Genomic DNA, 18,038 nt, shown 5'->3' with positions numbered 1-18,038 from the left:
ATATCCTTCGTAAAAATCTGCTCCAGAGCGCTCAGGACCTCAGACTTCGGTGAAGGTTCACCTTCCAACAGGACAACGACCCTGAGCACACAGCCAAGACAATACAGGAGTGGCTTTGGGACAAGTCTCTGAATGTCCTTGTGTGGCCCAACCAGAGCCCGGACTTGAACCTGATCAAACACCCAAGGTCAGACCTGAAAATAGCTGTGCAGCAACGCTCCCCATCCGACCTGACAGCTTGAATGCATCTGCAGAGAAGAATGGTTGAAACTCCCCAAATACAGGTATGCCAAGCTTTTAGAGTCATACCCAAGAACCACTCGAGGCTGTAATCAGTACTGAGTAAAGGGTCTGGGCTCATGAGTGGCGCAGCGTTCTAAGGCACTGCATCTCAGTGCAAGAGGTGTCACTACAGTCCCTGGTTTGAATCCAGTCTGAATCACTTCTGGCTGTGATCGGGAGTCCCATAGGGTGGCGCACAATTGGCCCAGCATTTGTCTGGGTTTGGCCGGGTTAGTCCGTCATTGTAAATAAGAATTTGTTTTTATTAGCTGCCCTTCCGAGTCATAAAAAAAAGAGAATATTTCCATTTTTAAATGTCTAAAAACCTGTTTATGCTTTGTCATTATGGAATATTGTGTGTAGATTGATGAAGTAAAAAAAAAGATTTAATCAATTTTAGACTAAGTCAAGGGGTCTGAATGCTTTCCGAAAGTCACGGTACATGTTCATATAAAGTAATTGCCTTCCACACTGCAATGCTCACATTACTTTGAAATTATTCTCTTCTCTTTTCTTTAAATATATTTTACTATTACTTAATCCGACTGCTTTTAATCGATGATCACTTAACCGTTTGGTAAACCTGTAGATTTAACATGTAAACTGGTTTGTCTACTACAGATTTTGAGAACTACATAATAAAAATGTATGTCTGTGAAGTACAAACATAAAAAGTATGATATACACCAGAATGTACTACTATGGTGATGGCTGTTATTGTCATGCCCTGATCTGTTTCACCTGTTCCTGTGATTGTCTCCACCCCCTCCAGGTGTTGCTTATTTTCCCCAGAGTATTTATCCCTGTGTTTCCTGTCTCTCTGTGCCAGTTCGTCTTGTATGTTTAGTCAAGTCAACAAGCGGTTTTTCCCATACTCCTTTTGCTATTCTCCTTTTTCGAGTCCTCCTGGTTTTTGACCCTTGCCTGTTTCTGGACTCTGTACCCGCCTGCCTGACCATTCTTTCTGCCTTGACCACGAACGAGACTGTCTGCCACTCTGTACTTCCCGGACTCTGATCTGGTTGACCTTTTGCCTGTCCACGACCATTCTCTTGCCTATCCCTTTGTATTATTAAACATTGTAAGACTCCAACCATCTGCCTCCTGTGTCTGCATCTGGGTCTCACCCTGTGCCTTGATAGTTATGATTTTAATTCAAAGTACTTTAAAAAAAAATCTGATATTGACAAGATCAGAGATGTACTATATGTAACAAATCAACGTTTATTGGTCGCGTACACAGATTAGCAGATGTTATAGCAGGTGCATCGAAATGCTTGTGTTTCTAGCTCCTAAAGTGCAGTAATGCAATAACAATATAAAACAAATACGCAAATAATCCAGAAAGTCCAAAACAAGAAAGAAATGCATTCCCTGTACAGTAAACATGTATCCAAAATGAAGCTACAGTACTTTACTCAAATTTCATTGGCCAATACAGTACTGTAAAATATGCAATTTACGTAGCTGACACTGTTATCCAAAGTGACAACAGTCCACACATTTTGGTATGTAACCCCAGTGGGAATCGAACCCACAACTCTGGCTAGTGCCATGCTCTAATGAACTAAGCCACGTACAGGACCACTACAATACTGTGAAATAGAATACAGGTGGAAGATTGCCATGAGCGTGCCACTCTCCTTCAGGTCATGGATGAATCCAGACCTATATCAGGCTTGTTTTTTCTCCAGGTACATGAACAATGAGGATATTTACTGCAATTTTGATGAGAACCTGTGGCCAAATGCTCAAGATAGGCTTGATGCAAACTAGTGCCTGCTAAACATGATGTTTCTTTCAATTTATAACATTGTGAAAGATGCCTTCAATGGTCACTCATGAGGTAGACATTTTGGAAATTTGATGTTCAGTGCATTTTTATGGGTAGTGCAAATGTATTGCCTGATGGGAAAACAGTAATGTAGTGTAATTTACAGTACTGTTGCATACTACATTCAAAGGGCAATTTTTAAAAATGTATCTTACATGAACTGGTGAACTGGTTGTTCATTATATTTCACAGTAAACTTATATTTTGGATCGATCAATGGTTGTGTGGTGAAATATGTCTACAAACAAAATAAATGCACAATGAAAGGTTTTAAATGTAAGACGCAACAAGTGTTACCAGTTTGGAGTTTTGTACTACGAGTTTTGAAAATTCACCACATACTGTACTGAAAATAAACTAAAAATGATGACTTCAGTACATACCAGTCTGCTACCAGACGAGAGAGAGATTGAGTGTGTGTGCGTGAGTGTTGGCTCATGTGTTTGCATGTCACTTGTCTATATGTATGTTTAGGACACTTGTCATTTCTTCTCACACAGTTGAACGCTACAATCCTGACGCAATTGAAACAACGGCTAGGCTAGATGAATATTGATCATGAGATTGCCCTCTATCTATGGGATAGCAGAAAAGATGAGTCAGAACCCTGGTGTCCATTCAGCAGTGTTGTGGGGGAGCCAACCCTGGACAGCAGGATCATTACTCAGCTGGATCCCAGGTCTCAGGGGTGGCCGGCTGAGCTTTGACTGATGCTGCTGCTGACAACAACCCTGCACCTCATCTATCTGGACCTGGGTCGTATTTCCTACGCACCAAATGGAAGAAAACGGACAAACAGGGCGGGACTCCGGAATCTTGTCCAATAAGAAACCCTCTTATTTCCGTTTCAAAAGGTTTTGCTACGGTGTGCACTAATGAATACAACCCTGGCGATAGCAGAAACATTTTCATACATAGCATCAATTACCAGTCTTTACCATTCACGTTTGTCTGTAAATATTTGTAGACATAGGTCATAATACAGAAACAGTTGTCTGACTTGTCAGACTACTCTATAACATCCTCTGTCTCTATCCAATGGCATCTGTTTATTTACAAACCACATTCAAGGGCCACACTGTGTCATAATTTACAGTACCAATTCATCCCACAGTGAACAAAATCGAATGGAAACTCTTCTTCACAATTGACAGCAGAACTGACTTGATCATATCAATGTAATAAGATGAGAGAAGAGTGATGACAGGTATTTGTACTGCATATCCAACAGTCCTTACAAAAGTCATTTCATTACTTATTTTACAGACAATATCATTCACCCTCTGAGACACCCACATCCGAAATACCTTTAATCAACTACAGTACAGAGGATACAGAGGATTCGTCTTATAATAATGTAGGCACTTGTATTTGTCCTATTTCACACATGTAAAAGCATGTATTATACCCATGTGTGAATTGGAAATGTGTTTTTGCATATCCCAACTCTCCCTGAGACACCCTCAGAGAGTGGGGTTGCGGCCAGGGTCTGCCATTATCAACGGCGACCCTGGAGCAATCTGGCCTAAGTGCCTTGCTCAAGGGCACATTGGCAGATTTTTCACCACCTTGTCTATTTTGGATTCAAACTAGAAACCTTTTGGTTACTGGCCCAACTCTCTTACCGCTAGGCTATCTGTTACCCGCATTTGTCTTGGGACAAATGATAATTGGTAACATAATACTCAACCAGATGATTCAGCCGTCATTCAATTCAGTCTCGCATTACAGTTTCAATCCATTCATTGGTAAATAGATGTCTTGAAATAAACCAATAGGCAAAAGGATGGACAAATAATTACTCTTCACCTAAAGATGCTTTCATCTACAGAGGTTTACATCCTTCATTCACTCTGAAGCAACAACAGCCTATGAATCTCACTTGTTTGACAGAAATTAGAAAGGGATAGTCAGTTGTGTCACAGCAGTGAGATAGGCAGTATTGATACAGTTTATGCTGTAATGACTAGAAATGCTATTGAAACCAGGAGACCACAGCAGACATCTCGGGTTCTAAAGCAACCTTTATGCAGGTGGTGGGGTGGACATGTTATATTTCAACCCAATACTGTAGGCCTATAGACATTATATATGTATAGTTTACAGATAGAGACATGGATTTGTGTAAAGTGATTGAAAACAAATATTGTCTCTGTTAAAATGGTAGTTCTACTGAAGATATTGATATTTCAAGGAATGAAAGGCTGGATGGGGCTGAAATCCCGAGGGTGTTGCGGTAACCCAAATACCGGCTCCCCTGTCATATAGCCTGCAATGCAATAGGAATGTGCGTTGAAAATAAGATGGAGACGAGCTCGAGCTCCTGGCTACGAGATGATCAGGGACGCCACAGCGCGTGCGTCCTCTGGGAAAACAAAACGTGACGGGGATGGACACGACTGAGGATAAATTGGCCGTGACAGGACATCCCCAAGGTTAACAGGAGATTGGATTATTTCTAGCCCTAGTATTAGTAATGAATTTGACGTGTTGTGCTTGGCTGCTAATCGTTGAACCTACCTGCCAACGAAGTTCTCCAACACCGAGCTCTTGCCAGCGCTCTGTCCGCCGACTACCGCGATCTGTGGCAGGTCAAGATTGCAGCTCTGACCGATGCCGCTGAAAGCGTCCTGGAGTTTATTGACCAGCGGGATCAAATCCTCCATTCCTCGGTTACCCATGGTGCTAGCGGGCGGGAGGCGCTCAAGATGAGAGAGAAGGAAGAGAGAAGGCAGGGGGATGTGGTGATATATTTAGTCCAGGGCTACCGTGCTTGTTGATGTAGTGAAGTCATCTAGCCGCGCATTGCCCCGAGCCAAGCAAGGGTCGATTCGACTGAGGAGAGACAGGGAAAACGAGGCAGTCAGAGTAGGATTGCGCAGTTGTTTGCCTCCAACACTGCACACACACCATTATTTTCAAGGGCATTTGGGGAATGAGGTCCTGTTCAAATCTGTCTCTAAAAGCCATCTATAAAGCCGTGCAAATTTGTAGACATAATTCCATAGATTACATGCATCAAGATGAAAAATAACCGACACAAAATGAAACGCGTTGCATCGAATATTATGTTTTGCTTACAGGCAACACGTTAATAATAAATACATCGACATAAATCAATCTATTATTTTTCTATAGCCATTTCTCATTTAGACCTACCCTTTCTCGAGGATTCCTTGTCGTTTTGAATGCCCGAGCGACAAAATCGGTCGCTGTCCAGTGCTGAATCTGAACAACAGGAAGATCCAATCCAAGGTCCGGATCGAAACGCGATTATAGATTATACAAGCAACGCCACCTGCTGTAAATGAGCATCGGTTAAATGTTGATGTCCTGTGCTATAATAATGTTTTGGTCGGGTCGTTTTGCTCGGATGGAGTCAAAGCCTCATTCCGAACGAACCCAAATTCGCCTCTATAACGGATTAATCATATATTTTTATGCAACCGCGATAATTGCGAGGAGGCGCTGCGTTTGGTGTTCAGATTGACATATGAAGTGCACAATGACAGCAGGGGAGCTGTAGTCGTGGTAGGCCTATAGGCAGGGCGCATACAGGTTAGGTATAACAAACCCGCCCCCTGTGCCATCGTGCCATGTTTGCGGTCATGACTCACGGCTGCGCATCACGCACTGAGCAGGATTGGATGCGCTCCTTCAGTCCCCTACAGTGAGAGCAAAAATAACATGTCGAATATTTGAATTTGAGGGACACATTCATGCTCAACTCATCCCCCCTTTCCATCACGGCCTCTTCTATCGTGTGTGAAAATGCATGATATAAAGATGCATTTTGTTTGATGGCAAAGCATTCTGTTCCATAGCAGGTGTCTGGCGTGGTATACAGTCGGTGTGTAGCTTGGCTACCATAGGCCATAGGCACACGCTGCCTATTATAACCTCACCAAGCCAACATCTGTGTTAGATAAAAGCCATTCTCTATCCTCCATTCATTATAACAATAGCTATATCTTATATTTGACATGTTTATTAAACATCAGCATTATAATCAGTGGCTAAATGTGTTTGGTCATTAAGGCCTACTGTAGAGGATGTCTTTACCCTGGTGACGGCAGACATGGCACACTATAACAACAGGTTAACATTCCAAACACCTAAAGAACCCTTCTACACGATGACCAGGTGTCCCATTCAAAATGACCTCAACTATCTATTTTTTACTTATCTATTTTTTACTTAACACTTATTTATTCTTGAAACTTCTTAAAGCATTTTGGTTAAGGGCTTGTAAGTAAGCATTTCACTGTAAGGTCTACACCTGTTGTATTCGGAGCATGTGACAAATAACATTTGATTTGATTAATCTCAAAGCTCTACTTAGGAAAATATATATATATATATATACAGTATCAGTCAAAAGTTTGGACACACCTACTCATTCAAGGGTTTTTCTTTATTTTTTACTATTTTCTACATTGTAGAATAATAGTGAAGACATCAAAACTATGAAATAACACATGGAATCATGTAGTAACTAAAAAGTGTTAAACAAATGAAAATATATTTGAGATTCTACAAAGCAGCCACCCTTTACCTTGATGACAGCTTTGCACACTCTTGGCATTCTCTCAAACAGCTTCATGAGGTGGAATACATTTCAATTAACAGGTGTGCCTGGTTAAAAGTTCATTTGTGGAATTTCTTTCCTTCTTAATGCATTTGAGCCAATCAGTTGTGTTGTGACAAGGTAGGGGTGGTATACAGAAGATAGCCCTATTTGGTAAAAGACCAAGTCCATATTATGGCAAGAACAGCTCAAATAAGCAAAGAGAAATGACAGACCATCATTCCTTTAAGACATGAAGGTCAGTGAATGCGGAAAATTTCAATAACTTTGAAAGTTACTTCAAGTACAGTCGCAAAAACTATCAAGCGCTATGATGAAACTGACTCTCACGAGGACCGCCACAGGAAAGGAAGAACGAGAGTTACCTCTGCTGCAGAGGAGTTCATTAGAGTTACCAGCCTCAGAAATTGCAGCCCAAATAAATGCTTCACAGAGGTCAAGTAACAGACACATCTCAACATCAACTGTTCAGAGGAGACTGCGTGAATCAGGCCTTCATGGTCGAATTGCTACAAAGAAACCACTACTAAAGGACACCAATAAGAAGAAGAGACTTGCTTGGGCCAAGAAACACGAGCAATGGACATTAGACCGGTGGAAATCTGTCCTTTGGTGAAGGAAAAGAAGGCAACAAGTGAAGGAAAAGCAGTCAACAAGTGCTCAGCATATGTGGGAACTCCTTCGAGACTGTTGGAAAAGTACTCCAGGTGAAGCTTGTTGAGAGAATGCCAAGAGTGTGCAACGCTGTCATCAAGGCAAAGGGTGGCAACTTGTTTAAACTATTTGTTAAACACTTTTTTGGTTACTACATGATTCCATCTGTGTTATTTAATAGTTTTGATGTCTTCACTATTATTCTACAATGTAGAAAATAGTAAAAAAATAAAGAAAAACCCTTGAATGAGTAGGTGTGTCCAAACGTTTGACTGGTACTGTATATACAATAGAAACAACATACAGTTGAAGTCAGAAGTTTACCTACACCTTAGCCAAATACATTTATACTCAGCTTTTCACAATTCCTGACATTTAATCCTAGTAAATATTCCCAGTCTAAGGTCAGTTAGGATCACCACTTTATTTTAAGAATGTGAAATGTCAGAATAATAGTAGAGAGAATGATTTATTTCAGCTTCTATTTCTTTCATCACATTCCCAGTGGGTCAGAAGTTTACATACACTCAATTAGTATTTGGTAGCATTGTCTTTAAATTGTTTAACTTAGATCAAACGTTTCGGGTAGCCTTCCACAAGCTTCCCACAATAAGTTGGGTGAATTTTGGCCCATTCCTCCTGACTGAGTAACTGAGTCAGGTTTGTAGGACTCCTTGCTCGCACACGCTTTTTCGGTTCTGCCCACAAATGTTCTATAGGATTGTATGCTCTCGTTGGCTGGCCCTCGCTTCATATTCGTTGCCAAACCCACTGGCTCCAGGTCATCTATAAGTCTTTGCTAGGTTAAGCCCCGCCTTATCTCAGCTCACTGGTCACCATAGCAGCACCCACCCGTAGTACGCGCTCCAGCAGGTATATTTCACTGGTCACCCCCAAAGCCAATTCCTCCTTTGGCCACCTTTCCTTCCAATTCTCTGCTGCCAATGACTGGAACGAAATACAAAAATCACTGAATCTGGAGACTTTCCCTCACTAGTGAGGGAGATATTTCCCTCACTAACTTTAAGCACCAGCTGTCAGAGCAGCCCACAGATCACTGCACCTGTACATAGCCCATCTGTAAACAGCCCATCCAACTACCTCACCCCCATACTGTTATTTATTTTATTTATTTTGCTCCTTTGCACCCCAGTATCTCTACTTGCACATTCATCTTCTGCACATCTATCACTCCAGTGTTTAATTGCTATTTTGTAATTATTTTGCCACTATGGCCTATTTATTGCCTTACTTCCCTTATCCTACCTCATTTGCACACACTATATATAGACTTTTTATATTGTATTATTGACTGTATGTTTGTTTATTCCATGTGTAACTCTGTGTTGTTGTTTGTGTCGCACTGCTTTGCTTTATCATGGCCAGGTCACAGTTGTAAATTAGAACTTTTTCTCAACTGTCCTACCTGGTTAAATAAAGGTGAAATAAAATACAAAATAAAAAGCCATGACATCCTTATCTGGAATTTTCCAAGCTGTTTAAAGGCACAGTCAACTTAGTGTATGTAAACTTCTGACCCACTGGGGTTGTGATACAGTGAATTATAAATGAAATAATCTGTCTGTAAACAATTATTGGAAAAATTACTTGTGTCATGCACAAATTAGATGTCCTAACCGACTTGCCAAAACTATAGTTTGTTAACAAGAAATTTGTGGAGTGGTTGAAAAACGAGTTTTAATGACTCCAACCTAAGTATGTAAACTTCCAACTTCAACTGTACATTTAGAATCGAGCCAGGTAAAATAGTGGGCTAGGTGCTAAATACATTTTAGATTAGGACTAGCACTAGGCCTGTTTTAAAAGTTCCACGTGATGGAGCATCTCTCAGATGGTCAGGGAGAGCCTTCCATAGGCGAGGGGCAAGGGAGCAGAAGGCTTCTCCCCCCATAGTTCGAAGACCTTGAAAAAGAAACTGGAGCATACATTTCTCTTGCATGGTTGTATCACTAGCCTATCATTTAGCCTTTAATTTCCCTACTGGCTATACCACACAGCAAGATGGGGAATGATGGTACACATGTTGCTGTGTTTCAAGTGTACCACCAGAGGGCAGCGTTAATCAAGATTCAACACTTGGCCTCATTTACCAGTCACTTGATTCTCAGTTATTCTTGGAATCAATCCACATAGGCCTGCATCACACAATATTAAGATATCTTGCTGATTGTCATCTTTTGTGAACGTCTGTGGAGGAAGAGTGGAGTAGGTTCTGTGTGAGTAGGCAGCCTCCAATACACCATCAACACTTTAAGGGATACTTCAGGATTTTGGCAATGAGGCCCTTTATCTAGCTCCCCAGAGTCAGATGAACTTGTGGAGACCATTTTTGTCTCTGCGTGCAGTTTGAAGGAAGTTGCTAACTAGCATGGATTTCAGGTCATTGCGCTAACACTAGTCAGCATTGGCTCACAAAACAGCTTTTAACTTCCTTCATACTGGACACAGACACATAAAAATGGTATCAACAATTTCATCTGACTCTGGGGAAGTAGATACAATCCCGAAATATACTTTTAAAGATGGAATCCGCAGTAGAGGAAACAGCACCACTTGCTGCCCTACCACCATTGTTATTGCTTTTGTTGCCAAAATGAGGAGCTTTGAGCAGCACGGTAAAAACTTTTTAAAAGTACATATTGTGCTCTTCTATTGTGCGTGCAATTATGTCCAAGATGAAAAAACTGTGTTCGTTGTTTGCAGTAACTTCTTTGTTGTTGTAGTCAGGGTTTGGTAGGTTACTTTCTAAATGTAAACCATTTTAATTACTAGTTACCTGTCCAAAAATGTAATCAGTAACGTAACTTTTGGATCACCCAAAGTCAGTAATGTAGGCCTAATCTGATTACTTTCAGTTACTTGTGTTTTAAGCAAACCACCATAGTCCCTGTGCCTAAGAATGCCAAGGTAACCTGTCTAAATGACTACCGCTCCGTAGCACTCACATCTGTAGCCATGAAATGCTTTGAAAGTCTGGTCATCTCTCACATCAACACCATCATCCCAGACACCCTAGTGCATACGGGTAGTGCATACGGCCCAGTACATCACTGGAGTTGAACTAGTTGCCATCCAGAACCTTTTTACCAGGCGGTGTCAGGAAGACCCTAAACATTCTCAAAGACTCCAGCCACCCAAGTCATAGACTGTTCTCTCTGCTACCGCACAGCCAACGGTACCAGAGCGCCAGTTCTGTGACCATAAGGCACCTGAACACCCCCAAGCCATAAGACTGCTGAATAGTTCATCAAATGGCTAACTGGACTATTTACATTGACCCTGTTTATTATTTATTTATTTCTCACTGGCTCTATGCACACTCACTAGACTCTACCCACACACTCACTAGACTCTACCCACACACTCACTAGACTCTACCCACACACTCACTAGACTCTACCCACACACTCACTAGACTCTACCCACACACTCACTAGACTCTACCCACACACTCACTAGACTCTACCCACACACTCACTAGACTCTACCCACACACTCACTAGACTCTACCCACACACTCACTAGACTCTACCCACACACTCACTAGACTCTACCCACACACTCACTAGACTCTACCCACACACTCACTAGACTCTACCCACACACTCACTAGACTCTACCCACACACTCACTAGACTCTACCCACACACTCACTAGACTCTACCCACACACTCACTAGACTCTACCCACACACTCACTAGACTCTACCCACACACTCACTAGACTCTACCCACACACTCACGAGACTCTACCCACACACTCACTAGACTCTACCCACACACTCACTAGACTCTACCCACACACTCACTAGACTCTACCCACACACTCACTAGACTCTACCCACACACTCACTAGACTCTACCCACACACTCACGAGACTCTACCCACACACTCACTAGACTCTACCCACACACTCACGAGACTCTACCCACACACTCACTAGACTCTACCCACACACTCACTAGACTCTACCCACACACTCACTAGACTCTACCCACACACTCACTAGACTCTACCCACACACTCACTAGACTCTACCCACACACTCACGAGACTCTACCCACACACTCACTAGACTCTACCCACACACTCAATAGACTCTACCCACACACTCACTAGACTCTACCCACACACTCACTAGACTCTACCCACACACTCACGAGACTCTACCCACACACTCACTAGACTCTACCCACACACTCACTAGATTCTACCCACACACTCACTAGACTCTACCCACACACTCACTAGACTCTACCCACACACTCAATAGACACTACCCACACACTCACTAGACTCTACCCACACACTCACTAGACTCTACCCACACACTCACTAGACTCTACCCACACACTCACGAGACTCTACCCACACACTCACTAGACTCTACCCACACACTCACTAGACTCTACCCACACACTCACTAGACTCTACCCACACACTCACTAGACTCTACCCACACACTCACTAGACTCTACCCACACACTCACTAGACTCTACCCACACACTCACTAGACTCTACCCACACACTCACTAGACTCTACCCACACACTCACTAGACTCTACCCACACACTCACTAGACTCTACCCACACACTCACTAGACTCTACCCACACACTCACGAGACTCTACCCACACACTCACTAAACTCTACCCACACACTCACTAGACTCTACCCACACACTCACTAGACTCTACCCACACACTCACTAGACTCTACCCACACACTCACTAGACTCTACCCACACACTCACTGGACTCTACCCACACACTCACGAGACTCTACCCACACACTCACTAGACTCTACCCACACACTCACTAGACTCTACCCACACACTCACTAGACTCTACCCACACACTCACTAGACTCTACCAACACACTCACTAGACTCTACCCACACACTCACTAGACTCTACCCACACACTCACTAGACTCTACCCACACACTCACTAGACTCTACCCACACACTCACTAGACTCTACTCACACACTCACTAGACTCTACCCACACACTCACTAGACTCTACCCACACACTCACTAGACTCTACCCACACACTCACTAGACTCTACCTACACACTCACTAGACTCTACCCACACACTCACTAGACTCTACCCACACACACACATACACACACACTCACTAGACTCTACCCACACACTCACTAGACTCTACCCACACACTCACTAGACTCTACCCACACACTCACTAGACTCTACCCACACACTCACTAGACTCTACCCACACACTCACTAGACTCTACTCACACACACACATACACACACACTCACTACATATGCGCGCACCCACACAAAACGCATACACACATGCATATTGACGCCACACACACACACTCACACATAGACACACTTTCACACTCTTCCCATATGCTGCTGCTACGCTATTTATTATATATGCTGATCAGTGGAGGCTGCTGAGGGGAGGACGGCTCATAATAATGTTTGGAGAGGAGCCAATGGAATGGTATCAAACACATGGAACCCATGTGGAACCCATTCCACATATTCCGCTCCAGCCATTACTAGGAGCCTGTCCTCCCCAATTAAGGTGCAACCAACCTCCTGTGTAATATGCTAAGTCACTTTTACCCCTACCCACATGTACATACTGTATTACCTCAAATACTTCAACTACCTTGTACCCCTGAACATTGACTCGGTACTGGTACTCCTTGTATACGGCCTCGTTATTGTTTTTATTGTGTTACTACTTCCTTTTTATTTAGCAAATATTTGTCTACTTTTTTAAGACTTTGCATCATTGGGAAAGGGCTCGTAAGCATGCATTTCACTGTAAAGTTTACACCTGTTGTATTCGGTGCCAGTGACCAATATGTTTGATTTGATTTATGATCTCTAACTTTAGTCTTCTCAGATCTGACCCTCATCAATCAGTCAGTTACATCTGCCCTCACTGTTTCACTGTCTCCCTTTTGGAACATGCAGACCTTTCTAAGATGACATACACACATGTCTGTATGAGTTGATAACGCAAGCACCATGTTTGCTCTAGCATCAGTGTTTTTACCATTATATTTGATTGTGTTAAACTTTGCATAATGTGTCTGTTTATACTGTGTGTGTGTGTGTGTGTGTGTGTGTGTGTGTGTGTGTGTGTGTGTGTGTGTGTGTGTGTGTGTGTGTGTGTGTGTGTGTGTGTGTGTGTGTGTGTGTGTGTGTGTGTGTGTGTGTGCACACGTGTGTCGTCCCCCCGTCTCGCTCAACCGGCCCTCAGAATCGTTCATGGGGCGCTGTGTTTGGACAGTGGTATCTCCCTGATGGCCAGGGACGTCTGCTGGGCTCATCAAAACCCCAACACCACATATCTCCCTCCAACTGCCTTCAACAGGTCCAGAGCCAAAGACAAGAGGTAGGAGTAACAGATTTTACTAGGTGTCTGGCTCAAATGGTGCTCTATTCCCTATGTAGTGCACTACTTTTTATATATAGTGCACTACATAGGGAATATGGTGCTATTTGGGACTTAGCCTAAGAATGTCAGACTCTAAATGGTATAGGTGCTATTGCTGCTGATGCTCAGTGTTGTTGGTCAATTCCAATTCAATTCAGGTGGAAGTGTATCAAAATCGCTTTACGTGCCCACGAGAATTTGAATTCATCCCCTGAATTGAAATGGAATTTACCCCTACCCTGCTCCCAGTGGAGGCTGCTGAGGGGAGGATGGCTCATAATAATGGCTGGTACGGAGCAAATGGAATGGCATCAAACATATGAAAACCATGTGTTTGATGTATTTGATACCATTTAACTAATTCCGCTCCAGCCGTTACCACTAGCCCGTCCTCCCAAGTTAAGGTGCCACCAACCTCCTATGCCTGCTGCAACGTTCTTTCTCCAAATGAGATGAAAATGTTGCTTTTGTCTGAAGTTTACTAGATCTGCGGGGACTTGTCATCTTAGCAGAGATCTTTATGTACAGTTATGGATTGCCTTTGTCTTATTTATGACTCCTTCCATCTGGTCAGGTCTCTCCAGACTACTTGGAGGAAGGAGAGTTATGATTCTCTTATGTCTTTCTTCATCCTCTCCTCCATCAATATATATTTTTTTTTTATCCCATTTTCTCCCCAATTTTCGTGGTATCCAATCGCTAGTAATTACTATCTTGTCTCATCGCTACAACTCCCGTACGGGCTCGGGAGAGACGAAGGTCGAAAGCCATGCGTCCTCTGAAGCACAACCCAACCAAGCCGCACTGCTTCTTAACACAGCACGCCTCCAACCTGGAAGCCAGCCGCACCAATGTGTCTGAGGAAACACCGTGTACCTGGCCCCCTTGGTTAGCGCGCACTGCGCCCGGCCCGCCACAGGAGTCGCTGGAGCGCGATGAGACAAGGATATTCCTACCGGCCAAACCCTCCCTAACCCGGACGACGCTATGCCAATTGTGCGTCGCCCCACGGACCTCCCGGCTGCGACAGAGCCTGGGCGCGAACCCAGAGACTCTGGTGGTGCAGCTAGCACTGCGATGCAGTGCCCTAGACCACTGCGCCACCCGGGAGGCCTCTCCATCAATATTTAGATGGCAAACTCTAATTCTTGGCTTAGTTGCACCAGAGGCAGAGTGCCCTGTTAAACTGTCATCGATGAGGAAAACAGTTGTTCTTCCCGTAACATACACATTACACCTTTCAAATGCACATACTGCACACACACACACACACACTACATACACACAAAATGAACACGCACACAAAATCAACACACACACGGACATATACACGCACAGTGGTTGATTGGCTAGTGGAGTGTGCTTGGCTGCATTACATAGCAAAAGTATGAGAAGAGGAATTTATTGGGGCTTTTAAATGTACAGTATTACGGCCATTGGTATTCCGAGGACCTATACTTATGGAACAACGTGCCTGAAGGCTGCTTTGTGAAGAGGGTATTACTGGAATTATGAGGATCTAGAATTCCATGATTTTACACTGTATATTTAGATGACATATTCGGAGAGAGAGAGACAGACAAATGGACAGACAGACAGAGACAGACAGACAGACAGACAGGTGGACAGAGTAACAGTGAGGGAGAGAGATCACAAATGGCGATACATTTGCATATGATACAGTGTTACGGCATGGTAGCAAATGTCTGAAACAAAAATAACATATCTGAATCAACATCAGGCTGTTTTCATTGTGTCAGAGAGAGAAAGGGAGAGAAAGGGAGAGAGAAAAAAGCCTTTGGTACTGCATGCATACCCTTTACAGTATATGTGTGTGTGTGTGTGTGTGTGTGTGTGTGTGTGTGTGTGTGTGTGTGTGTGTGTGTGTGTGTGTGTGTGTGTGTGTGTGTGTGTGTGTGTGTGTGTGTGTGTGTGTGTGTGTGTGTGTGTGTGTGTGTGTGTGTGTGTGTGTGTGTGTGTGTGTCACTGACTGATGTGACTATGTAGCCAGTCTACAGTGGAGCGTTTGTATAATGGTCTGGTGCCATGTTAGTCTGTCTGCATCACTAATGAAGGCTTATGGCCAGAAACACCTGGCTGGCTGCCTTGGGCTGGCAGTGAGCACTGAGTGACTAAACAACACTTACAGTAAGAGGAGGGGGGGAGGAAGAGGGATATAGTGTGTGATCCACCATGATTACACCTGGCAGACAGTCATAGCAGACAGACAGCAGACGATCTTTAATCCTTACAGACAAAAACATCCCATCCCACCATCGCATCATATCGCCTGAGGGCTAAGTTATAGGACTCAACAAAACACCCCCGGTATCCACCTCAGTACCCAACACCAGGACTACTGTAGTGTACCAACCATGAAGGCCACCTTTTCCAGCAACATGAATCAAAAGTAATGAGTCATTTCTGTTTTCACCAGCCTTACATTATGGTATAGTCACATGCATGTAACGCTACATGTAGTAAAGTAAACACTGAGGTAAATGAAGAATGTCTGGGAAAGAAACCACCTGCTGCCTCTGGGGTTAAGAGGTCATACTGTGTGTGTGTGTGTGTGTGTGTGTGTGTGTGTGTGTGTGTGTGTGTGTGTGTGTGTGTGTGTGTGTGTGTGTGTGTGTGTGTGTGTGTGTGTGTGTGTGTGTGTGTGTGTGTGTGTGTGTGTGTGTGTGTGTGTGTGTGTGTGTGTGTGTGTGTGTGCGTGCGCGCGCGTCTACCTCACCACGTCTACCTCACCCTGCATACAGAAATCTAATCAAATTTTATTAGTCACATGCGCCAAATACAACAGGTGTAGTAGACCTTACAGTGAAATGCTTACTTACGAGCCCCTAACCAACAGTGCAGTTTCAAAAAATACGGATAAGAATAAGAGATAAAAGTAACAAGTAATTAAAGAGCAGCAGTAAAAAATAACAATATATATAGGGGGGTGCCGGTACAGAGTCAACGTGCGGGGGCACCGGTTAGTTTAGGTAGTATGTACATGTAGATAGAGTTAATTAAAGTGACTATGCATAGATGACAACAGAGCGTGGCAGTGGTGTGGGGGGTGGGGCAATGCAAATAGTCTGGGTAGCCATTTGACTAGATGTTCGGGAGTCTTATGGCTTGGGGGTAGAAGCTGTTTAGAAGCCTCTTGGACCTAGACTTGGCACTCCAGTACCGCTTGCCGTGCGGTAGCAGAGAGAACAGTCTATGACTTGGGTGACTGGAGTCTTTGACAATTTTTAGGGCCTTCCTCTGACACCGCCTGGTATAGAGGTCCTGGATGGCAGGAAGCTTGGCCCCAGTGATGTACTGGGCCGTTCGCACTACACTTTGTAGTGCCTTGCGGTTGGAGGCCGAGCAGTTGCCATACCAGGCAGTGATGCAACAAGTCAGGATGCTCTCGATGGTACAGCTGTAGAACCTGTTGAGGATCTGAGGACCCATGCCAAATACAACAGACCAATCATACCACCAACCAATCACCTGTTGTTGAAAAAACTTAACTGCTATGGCTTTTCAACCTCTGCCATATTGTGGATTCAGAGCTATCTGTCTAATAGAACTCAAAGGGTTTTCTTTAATGGAAGCGTCTCTAATGTCAAACATGTAAAGTGTGGTGTACCGCAGGGCAGCTCTCTAGGCCCTCTACTCTTTACTATTTTTACCAATGACCTGCCACTGGCATTAAACAAAGCATGTGTGTCCATGTATACTGATGATTCAACCATATACGCATCAGCAACCACAGCTAATGAAGTCACTGAAACCCTTAACAAAGAGTTGCAGTCTGTTTTGGAATGGGTGGCCAGTAATAAACTTGTCCTCAACATCTCTAAAACTAAGACCATTTTATTTGGTACAAATCATTCCTTAGGTGCTATACCTCAGCTGAATCTTGTAATGAATGGTGTGGCTGTTGAACAAGTTGAGGAGACTAAATTACTTGGTGTTACCTTAGATTGTAAACTGACATGTTCAAAACATATAGATTCAGTGTTTGCAAAGATGGGAAAGGGTCCAGCCGTAATAAAGAGATGCTCTGCTTTTTTGACACCACACTCCTAAAAGCAAGTTCTGCAGGCTCTAGTTTTGTCTAATCTTGATTATTGTCCAGTCGTGTGGTCCAGTGCTGCAAGGAAAGACCTAGTTAAGCTGCAGCTGGCCCAGAACAGAGCGGCACGTTTTGCTCTTAATTGTAGTCAGAGGGCTGATATAAATAC

The 18,038-nt window shown here is 43.5% G+C and overlaps 1 protein-coding gene across 2 annotated transcripts in view; it reads right to left on the bottom strand.

Moving 5' to 3' along the window:
* LOC139550519 (dynamin-3-like) overlaps positions 1–5,615 on the bottom strand; it is a 40,634-nt gene extending 35,019 nt beyond the window's left edge. The window contains exons 1-2 of one of the 2 annotated variants that reach the window (XM_071361455.1): positions 5,276–5,615; positions 4,637–4,951 (exon numbers count right to left, since the gene is read on the bottom strand). In XM_071361455.1, the coding sequence (XP_071217556.1) occupies positions 4,637–4,797 (161 nt within the window). In that variant the 5' untranslated portion in view covers positions 4,798–4,951; positions 5,276–5,615. The remainder of the gene's footprint in view (positions 1–4,636; positions 4,952–5,275) is intronic. The other variant, XM_071361456.1, reaches the window with a different exon arrangement.
* Positions 5,616–18,038: the final 12,423 nt, after the last annotated feature.

The sequence above is a fragment of the Salvelinus alpinus genome, chromosome 23, assembly GCF_045679555.1.
Source record: "Salvelinus alpinus chromosome 23, SLU_Salpinus.1, whole genome shotgun sequence".
In the NCBI taxonomy this organism is placed as follows: Eukaryota; Metazoa; Chordata; class Actinopteri; order Salmoniformes; family Salmonidae; genus Salvelinus; species Salvelinus alpinus.
This window is presented reverse-complemented; position numbering and strand designations above follow the sequence as displayed.